A 14,980-nucleotide genomic window follows, 5' to 3' on the forward strand; every position below is an offset into this window, starting at 1 on the left:
GAGAAGAGGTGTACTGGCAACGCCGGGTACCTTTGCAAGTAGGCAAATAAAACAAATTTTTGCACATTATTGAACATATACACAAAATCAGCTTCAAAATCCTCATTGTTCCATATAATATGTCCTTAGAACAAGAATACTCATTTCATTACAATATTCATTACTAAGCTTATGCAAACATTTGGTGCAAACTCGCTGTGCATACTGTTACGGATTCGTCACTTCCGTTGTGGTGGTTTGCATCCACTGTAAATATTTCCGATTCCATGTATTATTGTTGTCATTTAAAGGGAATAGATATTTCTAGTTTCAAAAGTTAAAAGTTAATGTTAAAAGAAACAGGAAACCGGATCGGGAACCAGACTAAAACCGGAAGAAGACGAGGAGAAAGGAGGTGGAGCGAGTGAAGTCGGAGAAGAAGCGAGTCGTTTCTTCGTCCTGAGCGAACGTTGTCGAGCAAGAGTCCCGAGTGAACTTTGGGTTTCCTGGAAAGGGATTCCTGCGATGGGGTTGTTATCGCTGTGACTGATCAACCTGCGTGTCAGGTTTGGCGTTGGATTCCGAGGAATCATCGTTGGGTCATTACGTCTCAAGTACGAGTCGTCGGCCATTTTGACTCGCGCGCTTTGCTCATCACGAAAGGTCTTTGCTTCGCATCAGCCGTTTTCACCATTCAGACGTCTATCTGGGATGTGTGTGTGCAACGCGAATTTTGAAGACAAACCTGAGGTTCGCCGATTTGGAGCGGTAAAACATTCATACCCGAGGGGGTGAATTTCCCAGTCGACTTGAGTGCGCCTTTTCGCAGCTATTGGCCGCGTAACCCTTTTCTGCCGCTTTGGCCGCGTACACCTTTGTGCAGTTTTGGCGGCGTGAATGGGCCTGTCATCTGAACGGGATTCGGGTTTGGATTCGACATCTTTCTGATGATCGCTGGAGGGGGATCAACTTGAGCTCAAAGACGGGAATATAGTGACATTGGGGAATGTTCTTTTGTCACTCACTTGGAGCACAGTGAGTTACCTGATATTAGCTGATGGTACCATCATAAGATATATGTTGATTGTACTTTTGATTGCTATCATTGTTGTACTGTTATTCTTGTGTGATTTGTAATACAATATTTGTTTGTTAGTAACAATTGGTGTGTGTTCACCATTGATTTTTGACACAGAATAACACATTTTTCTGCCGTGACTCCTCTCGGGGCTCGGAGGTACACCACGACCAGGGGGTCGGGGAGGAGCACGTAACAATACCCGTCGCTTCACCGATTGGTTTAATCAAAAGAGCATGTTGCACTTCAAACACATTACATGTCTTATCTGAATCGAAATAAGGGTGTGAAATGAGGAAAAATGGGTGGGGAGGGGCCAGGGGGGTTGGAAAGAGGATCTTTTATAACAATTGTTGTTGCTGCTGCTGCTGCTGTCGTGGCTGTTGTTATCTCCTCCACCGAAGGTGGATGTAGGTTATGTTTTCGCCCCTATCTGTTTGTCTGTGCACAGGATATCTCATTAAAGTTATGGAGAGATTAGGACAAAATCTGTTTAATGGTTGGGTATGTGACAAGGATGAACGGATTCGATTTTGGTGAAGTTAGGATGCGGAAACGAGATTCTTTTTTTTTTTTTGAAAGTGATTTTTAGTTGAGAGCTCGGACATAAAACGATACATAGCCTGATATTTCAAAATGTTGTGGACGGATCATGACAATACTCGGTGGATGGGTTGGTTAGGTGAAAGGAACAAGGCGTTATATTTTGGTTAAGTTATGGATGCAGATCCAGCCTATCAGTGGGATACAAAACGTAAACTGTTCAGCCTGGCGGAGGTACGTGCTCTACTAAGTGCCTTTCTACAGACTTGGCATTTAATATGGAATATTTTTTTTGTGGGGTGAACTTACTTTTCAAGATGACTTGGAACCAAAATTTCATTGGAATTATGTTGAAATTATTCTAGATTTTGTTAATGTGACCTTTAAAAGAAACAAAAACCACATTTGACATTTCGAATCAAATAAATTGATCCTTGAAAGTGATGTAAACTGATATCGAACTCAATTCACGGACAGTACTGTGTTAAACTTCTGTGCGTTTTCCAGAAGTATCTCTTTATTTTGCACATTAGCCAAAAATTTTTTTTAACAAAAACAAAAGTTAAATTACGACTGGGATTAAGGACAGTAAAATTACAGTTCAGGACTTCGTGTAACCCCCACGAGCATTCAGGAGAGCACGTACACGTAGAGGCATGCTGTTCACGAGATTTGCCAAGGTTTGGACAGGAATCGCTTGCCATGCAGTGACAATAGTCTGCTGCAATTCACGCACAGAGGCAGGCTGCTGGTCCAAGTTGTCGATTTGACGCGTTAATTCTGCCCACAAGTTCTCTATCGGATTCTTATCCGGGGACATGGCAGGCCACTCCATATGCTCTACACCACGGTCAGCAAGAAAGTGTTGGATCATGCGAGCACAATGAGGCCATGCATTGTCATCTTGGAAGACAAAGTTTCCTCGAAAGGCTGCACGAGCAAATGGAAGCAATGTTTCTTCCAGAATGGCCCTGTGCTTGAACTGGTTCAGGTTTCCATTCAGAACAACCAGGTCAGTTTTGCCCCCTGCATGAAAAGCAGCCCAAACGGTCACCCCACCACCTCCAGCTTGGACTCTTGGCACTATACAATCTTTGTTGTAGGGTTCATGCACTTGTCTGCGCACTTTGACGCGGCCATCTTGATGATAGACCAGAAATCTAGACTCGTCACTGAAGATCACGTGATTCCAGTGTCCTGGCTGCCATTGACGGTGCTCTCTAGCCCACTGCAATCGGCGCTGGCAGTGTTGTCTGGTCAGACGTGGCTTTCTCAGGGGACGCCTGGCACGATAGCCTGCTTGAACCAGTCGTTGGTTGACTGGCCTTCTAGATACAGGCACATTTGTCAGTTGCTGCCACTCAGCCCTAAGCCGATTAGCTGACTTGGTACGGCTATTGCGGACTAACCGGTGCAGCTGGCGATCATCCCTCCTTGTGGTTCTGTGGGGACGTCCTGACCTCGGTATTGGAGTAGGGACACCCCTCTGAGCATTTCGTTTCAGGATCTTTGACCCTGACCTTGAGTGATGCCATACTGCCGAGCAATAGCACGCTGTTTCATGCCAGAATTTCGTAAAGCCACCACTAAATGACAAATAGCATTGTCGAGTTGACGGACCATCTCCAGGGGAAGCGGCAATAACTTTTGTAGACGTGCAGCAGTTGTTTTCCACTAATACAGAACGCAACAACCCTTATATACCCGATTGTGAAGCCAATCGTCAAATGTACCTGTCCGTACATTTTGTCACGCCACCTGTGATATAATCCTGTTATTGACTTCTTGCTGCGACAGACAATCAGTGACATGGTTCTTTTAACAAAGAAATCACCGAAGCGTAAAAGAAACTCACCAGATTGATATACCGAGTTCAGAAAGTAAACCCAAGTCAAGAAAAAAAAAAAAAGATTCCATATTAAATGCCAAGTCTGTAGTTTGCTTCTGCTTTTACCACAAAGTCACAAATTAAAGGAAATTTCTAATATATCAGATGAAAGTTCTGACTTGCAAACACCAAGCAAACAAACTCAGGCACCTTGTCCACCTCTACCCGCTTGAATGCGGCTTGCAACATCTTGAAGTTATGGAGGTATTCATGCTCGAGCCTTGCTTGAAACTTCACTTTTTTAAGCGAGATGCAACCAGGAAACATCATGTCCATAAATTGGCAATAGGTCACTCCTGCAGAGAAAGCAATCACATGCTATGGTTGGTCCCCTCAGTTCGTGTCGTTTATGATGCAGATACAAAATGAAATTTTTTGTTTCGATCCTGTTGAATTTAACATGATATACTGGAATCGACTAATTTTCCAAAACAGACACCTGCTCTGCCACAATTTGCATCGATTGAAGCAATGTTTCAGATAAATTTGAGGAAAGTTATTTGAAGTTTTTGAACACAAAGTCAATGTAATGTGCTTCTTTGAATGGACAAATTCATTAAATACACTTTTGCAACAATGTAAATATTAACTCATAGCAAATTAATAAGTTAAATACATTATTGTAAATCACCGAGCACAAGGCCATCCCAAACTGTCAGAGTCAAAGGACCTAACGTAAGTGGAAGTCCTTCTTGGAGGATGCCGAGCAGTTGCAATAAACCAAACTTGTGAGGATCATATGTGCACGTCATATCAAATTAGTTATGGTTGGTGTAATGTTTAAGTTTTAGCAATTGTACATTTCAACTCATGCATTTTGGTCCCTTGCCTGTTTAACTTATGGGAACAGAGAGAAACACACAAACACACAATAATTTCGGATTACCTGAGCACAGCTGCTCAATCTTCTCATAGCTGAGTTGCAGAGACTCGTTGATCCACAAAAGCATGTCATGGCGGCTCAAGTTCTCACTGGTCACCGAAGTGGAATAAACATTCACAGCCATGCCCCAACTGCCAACGTAAAATAAATCAAACATTTCAGGAGGTGCATCGAGTTCTTCTTAATTTAGCAGATTTTACTTGCAATTCCAGCAATCACTTAAGTTGGAGATCCAAACCAGTCTCTGCTCAAATGGTCTAACATTTAGGGCTTTCAGAAAAGAGCTCAAACACAAAATCCCAAAAGCATTTTTGCTTTAGCAAGCAGGAAGGCACCACATACCTCAACCATAATGACCCAACAAGACTTCACACTAACTTAGTACATGACCCCAGTAAAAAAATATGAAGAAATAAATACAATATTGACACAATTGCTGCAATTTCCTCATCTCAGTGTTAGCATAAGTGTCTTGAGGATTGGATTGAGGCACAGTCTTGTTCCTCATCAATATAAACAACCTTTAAAATGCTCTGGAAACCCCCATCCTGCTTTTTCAGGTGACCACATTGTCGTACAGTACCCATAGAGAACCCAATCCCACTGACAGACCAGCAGCTGCATTACTCTGCTAAAAGGGAATGGATTAGACGTTTAAATTTCTTTCCATGAAACATCTTTCAAGTCAGGCAAATTCTCTCCATCACTCCAAAAGGATCAAACGAATAAACACATTTCTTTCCATAATCCACCACTTTAAAAGGTTCACTCTTGAGTCTCAGTAATGCTCCCTTCAATTGACTGCCACCTCAGCATCGCTTCTGTCTCTCCTGAAATTTGAAATACTAGGGCATGCCCGTACTATATATATGCCCGTACTATATATATATCTAAAATTATATCCCCCCCCCTCTATTTACATGAAATGGTTTGGTCCATTCGCAACGCCAAAGCGAACGGCGAACGGCTTGCGAGTACAGTGACAATCCCCCCCCCCTCTATTTACATGAAATGGTTTGGTCCATTCGCAACGACCACAGAACCCCCCCCCCCTCTATTTACATGAAATGGTTTGGTCCATTCGCAACGCCAAAGCGAACGGCGAACGGCTAAATCGCCATAGCTCGGTAACTACTTGTCCGATTAATATGAAACCTTGAAAAGGCACATCCTCGGGTCCCCAGCAATATACCTGGCAAGTTTAAAGTATATCGGACCCGTGGTTGTCGAGAAACAGCGGTCACAAACAAACATACACACACACAGAGATTGCTGGAATTATAGATAGACTAGGGCATGCCCGTACTATATATAAGCTAGGACGTGCCCGTACGTGGGTGCCCGTTCCTTGCCAAAAAAAAAAAAAAAAAAAAAAATTTGTGTAGGGGTGTGTGTGTGTGTGTAAACATCCTAGGGCGTGCCCGTACGTGGGTGCAAAAAAACATGCGTGCAAACAACAACAAAAAAAAACTTTGAAACCACGTGGCAGTAACGACCACAGAACCCCCCCCCCCCCCCTCTATTTACATGAATGGTTTGGTCCATTCGCAACGACCACAGAACCCCCCCCCCTCTATTTACATGCAATGGTTTGGTCCATTCGCAACGCCAAAGCGAACGGCGAACGGCTAAATCGCCATAGCTCGGTAAGTACTTGTCCGATTAATTTCAAACCTTGAAAAGGCACATCCTCGGGTCCCCAGCAATATACCTGGCAAGTTTAAAGTATATCGGACCCGTGGTTGTCGAGAAACAGCGGTCACAGACAAACATACAAACACACATACACACATACACACAGAGATTAATGGAATTATAGATAGACTAGGGCATTGCCCGTACTATATCTATATCTAAAATTATATCCCCCCCCTCTATTTACATGAAATGGTTTGGTCCAAAGCGAACGGCTTGCGAGTACGGTGACAATCCCCCCCCTCTATTTACATGCAATGGTTTGGTCCAAAGCGAACGGCTTCCGGAGTTTGGTAAAGAAATCGCCATCGCGTGCACAAACGCGCAGGAAAGCGAATGAATCGCAAATTCGGTTTTATTAGTTTTAAAACATAGTTTAACGCCAACATAGTTTGCAAACGTGAAATAAATGAATACGCTCTCAAATGTGCCATCCGAGGCAGAGTGTGTCCTCCACGTTCGGCACACGCGATCGTTCGCTGCTCTCTGATTGGTTGAATCGTTTTTTGGACATAGCTCGGTAAGTAATTGTCCGATTAATATGAAACCTTGAAAAGGCACATCCTCGGGTCCCCAGCAATATACCTGGCAAGTTAAAAGTATATCGGACCCGTGGTTGTCGAGAAACAGCGGTCACAGACAAACAGACGTACAAACGTACAGACGTACAGAGATTACTGGAATTATAGATAGATAAAACAACTTTATTGGAATCTCCCGTGATGAGGCAGAAGCACTAGATGTGGTGTTCTATTCAAAGGCAAATCAGTAACCTCTTTTTCTTTTTTTTTTTATGACCTTCAAGCCCACAGATCCTCAAAGATGCACGTCTACTTCCAATAACCCCCTCCTTGATAATGTCCCCAAATCCAGACTTTCTGCATATCTGCCCCCTATTCGTGATGTGGAACTGCCCTCCTGAAACTCTTCAATCCCACTCTCCCATCCAGAGCGTAAAATTTGCAGTGCAACACCATTATTCCTAGTTATGTTTTCTACCCTCAGTAGCCCCACCTAACCCAACCTTCTTTCAGCTTATTGCATTTTCTTCTCTCCTCTGTTCATTCATTCCCTTGTTTGCCAAGTTCAAATGAGGCCTCCTTAGGTTAGTATCCTTATGTCACGTTCAAATGAGATTAGTATTGTTACATTTGTGAGGGGGTTGGGGGGGGGGGGGGTAGATGATGGATTATCATAGTGACAGATAGGATTATATCCTCTTGGTAAGTGTGACATAACGCGCGCGTTTGGACCCGGAAACAGAATTATGACGCGGCGCGTTACGTCACGGCTTACCAAGAGGATATCACAATCGATATGCTTTACCTTTACGTTTTTCATTCAGTGTGAAAAACAAACAATCCAAATGTTAAAATGATTATCAAATATCGAACGCATCGGCGTTACTGGTCTTCCAACGACACAGTACGTATAGGCCCGGCAGAAGGATCATGTTATTACCCAACCCTTGTGGGGTATATTGTTCACAGTAGATCTTCGCTCAGTTCTGTAGGTAAAACTTACCTCACAGATGTCGGGATTCCTCCAAATTTCTTTGTTTAATGTTATCATTAGCGACTATTTAAAAAGCCAATAATATGTTTATGGTTTATAATATTTTACAATCCCGGCTTCGCTGCTGTTAGACTTCCTGTCTAGTTGTTATCCTCTTGGTAAGCAGTGACGTAACGCGCGGCGTCATAATTCTGTTTCCGGGTCCAAACGCGCGCGTTACATCACGGCTTACCAAGAGGGTAGGGATAGCATGGACCATGGACGCATAGGAGACATTTCGATGTATTAAGTAGGGAAACTGGAGCTTAAGATTGTTTATGTCTTCACACGGTGGGTGGAGTTATGGTAACGAGATAGGGAATAAATTTAGTTTTTCCCAGTATACAATTGCCCCCTGTGGTTTTTCCCTACGTTTTTACAATTGCAAGGCCGGCCATAAAACCATCCATTAAAAAGTCATGTTTGTTACAACAACAACAACAACAACAACAACAACAACAACCGTCCCCTGCAAGCAGGCAGAGCCGATTTGCAAATAAACCCCACCTCCAGAGGATAGTAAGCCGGCAGGCCACAACCCAAATGACATGACGCCCGTACCACATGACCCATGACGTCATAATTATTATTATCAAAAAAAAAAAAATTCTACAGGAGGTGGTGCACATATGGTGAAAATTTCCTGTCAATCCGACCAGCCGTTGCAGGGAAAAGCATATTTATTCTGTGCGGACAAACAAACAAACAGACAGACAGACAGACAGACAGACGGACTCAAATGCAAAACCCTCTCTGGCGAGGGTAACTAGACAAGATTGCAAAAATAGCAAACAAGCTCAGCCACAAACATGTAATCACATGAGTGGGATAGAACATAATACATAGCCACACAGACATAGATGGGCCTCCAATGCATGTAGGAACCTATCCAATCTCATTTAAATGTATCTACTGTTTCTGCTGCCATGACCTTTCCTGGAAGACGATCCAAGCATTTAACACTATCCGACTGAAAGACCCCTGGCTTGAAACGATCCTATTTCTCATCTTTACCGTCAAGCTATGACCCCTGGACCTAACATTGTCCATTCTGCTGAAAAACTCCTCTGTACCTATCTTGCCCACATCCTTCAGAATCTTAATCAAATCCCCTTGCAATCACCTCCTTTCCAATTTATGTATAAAGCCCTGTCTCCTTCAACTGCTCCTCACGACAATCTGGAGAGCTCTGGGATCAATCGAGTTGATCTATGCTGAACTCTATGAAAGATATTTTCTTCCTTAGATGTGGTGGCTAAAACTGTGCACAATATTCCAAATGAAGCCTCATTAAATTCAAAAACAGTAAAAACTACCTCCTTTCATTTACACTTTATCCCCTTACAGATTATACATCACAAAACACTTAGCTTTAAACTTATAGAGTGGTTTCATCAGCACCCAGGATACAGTGCACGGGCACCATATTGGTTGGTGTTGTGTTGGGCGTTAAAGGATTCAACAGCGAAAGTTTAACTGTTTTATCACGGTATGAAGCATACAGGTCATAACTTGGGTATGAGGCTTAACCTGAGAGCTAACGACTCCACATACATCCCTCTGGCTTAGCCTGCTAGACTACTCCGACATAACATGTTCATTATACCACATACGAAAACTGAGAAACTATCAATCAGTCTCTGAGGCTTAATAATCTCTCCCAGACCTTGTCCTAATGGTGCCGGGTGTGACCCATCTGCTTGCAGGGGTAGGCACTGGTGAAGTCGGTTTCGGTGGAGCTGGTGCAGCCTACATAGCTGGTCTGAAGCTCTGGATCCTTCAGTGTCACTCTGCATCATCTGCATTGGCACAGGGTTATGCCGGTTCCTCCTAACTGTCCCATGTGCCACATTGATTAGGTAGGCACGAGGAATCGGATGTGCAGACGCTCGTGCCTTGAACTTTTGCGTCTAATCCACATCCACACTTCTCCCTTGTGTTAGCTTGCCCAGGTCTGTCGAAGCACTTTACATCCACCCACCTCTTCTCCCTATGAGATCCACTGTCCTTTTGTCTGGAAGAACTGAATCCAACATTGCAGGAAAGATGAGAACAGAGGTGCGTAGCCTACGCCCCATCAACAGTTGCGCTGGACTGTATGTATCTGTTCCACAAGGGAGTTGCTCTGTAATGCTCTACATGAGTCAGTCACTTTCTTCAGGAGTTTTTTTTTCTTTTATTACCTCCACCATCAAAGGAAGGAGGTTATGTATTCACCCCTGTCTGTCTATCTGTATGTGAACAAGATATCTCAAAAAGTTGTGGACTTATTTGGCATAAAGGTAGTGCATGTGATGAGGACAATTTTGGTGAAGATCCGGATTCGGATCCGGTTAGTAGATGTTTTTTTTTTTTTTAAAGTGATTCTTCACCATTGGGAGATAGAGCCAAAAACAAAAATTGGGAGGTCACGTTTCTTTCGAGGCTGTCCATGCGCTCACGCTTTCGAAGTTAAGTAATTTTTTCACAGTTGTGTTTTTGTCGTGGCTGTATCTATCTTTCGGTGTGTGTACTTGTGGTGTGTCTTTGGTAAGATTCTCGGTGTTGATTTTTCGTACCTGCATACAAAATCGTCGGTTAATTCGTGCCGCGTATTCTGAGGCCTAGTCGGTTTCCGTGTCCAACCTTGGGGCCTTGTTTTTCTCTCAGCGGTGCGTCGATTGCGCTGCAATTACTTTCGTTCCCTGTTTTTTGTCCCAGTCTTTCACCCCATACTTCCTTGTTTAAAATCTCAACTAAGAAAATATATATATATATATTTCCTTCTCTGCTCTAATTCGTTTATTCGTTGTTCTTATTTGTTCGTTCGTTCTTCGACCACGTTGTTCGTGATCACGTTGTTAAAAATGTTTAAACTTTCCCCTGAAGAACTGTATTCTGTGGTATATTATAACACCTTTTTCTTCTTCTTCTATAAAAGGATGCTTTTGACTTATTCACCAAATCTATTCATTCCAAAAAAAAATTCCATCTCTTACAGTGCCTCTTTCATACATTCCCTAAACTCTCCTTCTCTCCACCCACCCACCCCCTCCAGCGTCCTCAAATGAATTTTTGCCTCGAAGGTCTCAAGAAACTCATTTTGCAATAAATGTCCGTTTCCCATTAATCATACACTTTTCAAAATCCAATCTCACCCCTCCCCTCCAAATCTTCCCCATCACCCCTTCCCTCCAAAACGTCCCCACCACCCCTCCCCTCCAAATCTTCCCAATCACCAATCTTTCAAATATTCCCCCTTCCCCCTCCCCTCCAAATCTTCCCCATCCCTCCAAAACTTCCCCATTACCCCTCCCCCCCAAAACTTCCCCATCACCCCTCCCCTCCAAATCTACCCCCTTGCCCCTCCCCTCCAAATCTTCCCCATCACCCATCTCTTTCAAATATTCCCCCTTGCCCCTCCCCTCCAAATCTTCCCCATCACCCATCCCTTTCAAATCTTCCCCCCTTGCCCCTCCCCTCCAAATCTTCCCCATCACCCCTCCCCTCCAAAACGTCCCCATCACCCCTCCCCTCCAAATCTACCCCTTGCCCCTCCCCTCCAAATCTTCCCCATCACCCATCTCTTTCAAATCTTCCCCCTTGCCCCTCCCCTCCAAATCTTCCCGATCACCCATCCCTTTCAAATCTCCCCCCTTTCCCCTTCCCTCCTAAACTCCCCCCACACCCCTCCCCTCCGAGACTCTCCATCGCTCCTCCCCTCCTAGACTCCCCTCTCACCCCTCCTCCTCAAGGCGTCCTCCCTGCTTCTTCCCCCTTCATCTCTCCCAACCTTCTGCCTCGCTCTTCCCCCTCCTCAAATAACACCTCACTGTGCCTCACCCAATCACCATCAAACCTTTTGTCCGCCACATTCTTCCCTTTCTCCAAGCTATTCTGAAATCTCCGACACACCTTCAACAGCTCTCCCTATGTCTTCCTCCTCTTCCACATCTTACCCTACCCCTCCCCCCCCTGTTCTGTATCCGATACTCCCCCTTCCTCTTCATTAACGGTATGGACCTCAAACATCCGGGGCCTTCACTCAAACTTGACTGATCTCTCCATACAGGTTGCTTCTGACAAACCAGCCGTGATCTGCTTAACAGAAACTTTCCTCCTTCATGATGTCTCTGATTCCTTGGTATCTCTCCCAGGTTACTCCCTCCTCCGGTATGATAGACCTGAGCCTCGTCCTGAGTGTTGGGGTTGCTATCTTTATAAAAAAAACTCTTCCTCACTCGCCCTGCACTGCTCTCTCCCCACCTCACCCCCAGGAATACCTTTGGCTGCGGCTTCCCCTTCGCTCCCGCCTTTTGTTCATATGTGTGTTGTACCGTCCACCAAACAGTGATGACTCCATCTACATCTCGCTGTCTGATAATATGGACCAACTTCTATCTACCCATCCCAACTCTCTCTTCCTCATATGTGGTGATTTAAATCTCCACCATGCCAGTTGGCTGGGTACCTCTCTCACCAGCCATGGCTCTTCAGCAAAGGACTTCTGCGACTCACTGGGACCGACACAAATGTGTCAATTTCCCGACCCGGATCTCAGTCAATGGAACATCTTCTCTTCTGGACTTGGTTATGACTAATTTCCCTGAAAATGTCTGCTGCTCTTCTTCTGCTCCAATCGGCTCATCTGATCATGTGCTTGTTAAAGTGGACATCTCTCTGACCATTCTCAGAGAGCCTCCTCAGCGTCGACGAGTCTGGCGTTTCACTCAGGCCAACTGGCACGGTCTTCAAGCAGCCATCAATCATCTGGACTGGTCTCCCATCTCGACCGCCTCTGACATCAACTCATCCTGGGAATTCTTCCAAAGTAAATTGCTCTCTCTCATGCACAGATTTATCCCATCTCGTCTTCAGTTGTCATACCCTTCCTCCCGTCCATGGTACACGGAATCTTGTGGTGAGGATGTTGCCCAGAAACAACTTGCTTTCGTCTCGTGGAAAGCAAATCCAACGGAAGGAAATCTCATTTCCTTTCACAAAGCCCGAAACAAGTGTGTGTCCACCCTCAGGAGAGCCAGGAAACAATATCTCTCCATTCTCAAGACCGAACTCTCTTATCTGTCTCCCTCTTCCAAATCCTGGTGGCGTCTGGTCAAATCTGTTTCTGGTGTTTGTTCCCCCTCCATCCCCTCCCTCACCACCCTCACCTCAAACGGCTACACGGCTGACTCCGCACGTGAAAAAGCTTAATGCCTCAACTCTGTGTTTGCCTCTAAATCTTGTGTCCCAAACCCATCCCTCTCTGTACCCACCGTACCCAGTCGTACCCAGCTGCTCCTGGACTCTGTGTCCTTTCCTCCTGACAAGGTGGAAAAGTTTCTGTCAACCCTCGACTCTGATTCTGCAACTGGACCTGACGGCATCAGCCCACGGGTCCTAAAATCCTGTTCTTCCGCTCTTTCACTCCCTCTCTCTGTTCTCTTCACCCTCTCTTTTGCTCAAAGTCATCTGCCATCTGCTTGGATATCAGCCAACATCACCGCTTTGCACAAAAAAGGTGCAAAAACAGATCCTAGCAACTACAGACCAATCAACCTTCTCGCAATTATCAGCAAAGTCATGGAATCCATCATTGCGTCAGATATTAAATCTTTCCTCTTCTCCAATGGCTTGATCTCTGATCATCAATTTGGTTTCAGACCTGGTCACTCTATTCTGGACATGCTGCTTCTGCTTTCTCAACAATGGATGGAGGTCCTTAATGCCAAACAGGAAATTAGAGCCGTCTCCCTTGACATATCACATGCCTTCGATACGGTCTGGCACCCCGCTCTGCTCACCAAACTCTCCTCCTTTGGTATCCATGGAAATCTCCACGCATGCTTGGCGGACTTCCTCTCTAGTCGTAGTCAACGTGTGGCCCTGAATGGGTTTCTCTCATCTCCTCTTCCTGTTCAGGCTGGAGTTCCCCAAGGCAGTGTTCTGGGCCCTGTGCTTTTTCTTGTCTTCATCAATGATCTCTCTGACTCTCTTGAAAATCCTCTCTATCTCTTTGCTGATGACTCTACTCTCTGTCGCTCCATTCCTCATTCCTCAGATCAGCAGTCTGCAGCCTCCTCACTCTCCGCAGACCTGGACAAAATCACAGACTGGGCAAACAAGTGGAACATGGCTTTCAATCCTGACAAATCTCACACTCTTACGATGTCTCTCCAAAAAGACCGACTGGACAACCCTCCCATCCACTTTCTGAATAATCCTCTCCAAGAAGTTCTGTCACTCAAGCTTTTGGGTCTCACTATCTGCCATGATCTTTCCTGGGAAAACCACATTTCAAATCTGGCCTCCAAAGCCAGTCGCCGACTGGGCATCCTCCGTCGTGCGAAGTCCTTCCTTGGCACACCTGAGCTCCTCACCACATACAAGGCTTTCATCCACAGCTCAATGGAATACTGCTTTCCCCTCTGGGCTGGTGCTCCTGCCTCACACCTAGCTCATCTTCACGCTGTTGAAACCAAAGCGTTCGGAATCATTGGAATCTCCCACGATGAAGCTAACTCCAAGGGCCTTTCACTCACTCACCGCAGGCAGGTGGGTGGTCTTTCCGTCTTCTACCGACTCCTCTCTGGCCTTGCCCCCCCCCCCCCCCCCAGCTCTCTCTGGGCTCTGTCCCCCAAATATTCCTACAGGTCACACAAGATCTGCCTGCAACCCTCTTATGGTTAAACTGCCAAAATCAAGACTCTCTGCTCACCTTCACTCCTTCATTCCTCTTTTCTCCCACCTCTGGAACAAACTCCCTCACTCACTTCAATCCCACTCCACCCTCCAGGTCTTTAAAACAGCTGTTCACCACCATCTCTTATCTTCCCCCATCCAAAACCTTGATCTTTTCTACCCCCGCTAATTTCACCCCAAATCCACTTTTTTGAAATACCAACTTCTGTCCTGGAAGTCCTTGTGTTTTATACTTCTCCCACTCCCCCCCCCCCTCCCCTTCCCATGCCTCCTCCCCCCAAGCCCTCTCCCTCCCACACATCTCCCTGCTCTCAAATGTTATGTTTGTGTGCTTTCCCTTCTCTCCCCATCTTGTCTTCCGCTCCCTCTTTTTATATATTTTGTTTGTCTGGTTGATTTGTTTGTGAAATAAATGTTAGCTCTTTCACGAGCCTCGATTCAGTATACAAAAAAACAAAAAACAAAAACAAAAAAAAACAATACATAGCACGATATCTCAAAAAGTTGTGCACGGATGATTTTGATTAAATACGATTCTGTATTGTGATTTTCTGGTCTACTCTGATACAAAACGTAAACTGTTCACCTGGCGGAGGTAAGCTCTCTACTGAGTGCCGTTCTCGTTTATAAACTGTGAACCGCTCCCTCGGCCTCTCCATTGCTCCGAGCGTGCTTGGGA

At 45.1% G+C, this 14,980-nt stretch overlaps 1 protein-coding gene across 7 annotated transcripts in view; it reads right to left on the minus strand.

The window, feature by feature from the left end:
* LOC137432048 (microtubule-associated protein RP/EB family member 3-like) overlaps positions 1-14,980 on the minus strand; it is a 97,936-nt gene that overhangs the window by 5,049 nt on the left and 77,907 nt on the right. For all 7 annotated transcript variants that reach the window (XM_078783166.1, XM_078783167.1, XM_078783169.1 and 4 more), the window contains 2 exons: positions 4,375-4,502; positions 3,639-3,784 (listed from right to left, as the gene is read on the minus strand). In XM_078783166.1, the coding sequence (XP_078639292.1) occupies positions 3,639-3,784; positions 4,375-4,495 (267 nt within the window). In that variant the 5' untranslated portion in view covers positions 4,496-4,502. The remainder of the gene's footprint in view (positions 1-3,638; positions 3,785-4,374; positions 4,503-14,980) is intronic.

The sequence above is a fragment of the Myxine glutinosa genome, chromosome 8 (assembly GCF_964187855.1).
Source record: "Myxine glutinosa chromosome 8, kmMyxGlut1.1, whole genome shotgun sequence".
NCBI lineage: Eukaryota > Metazoa > Chordata > Myxini > Myxiniformes > Myxinidae > Myxine > Myxine glutinosa.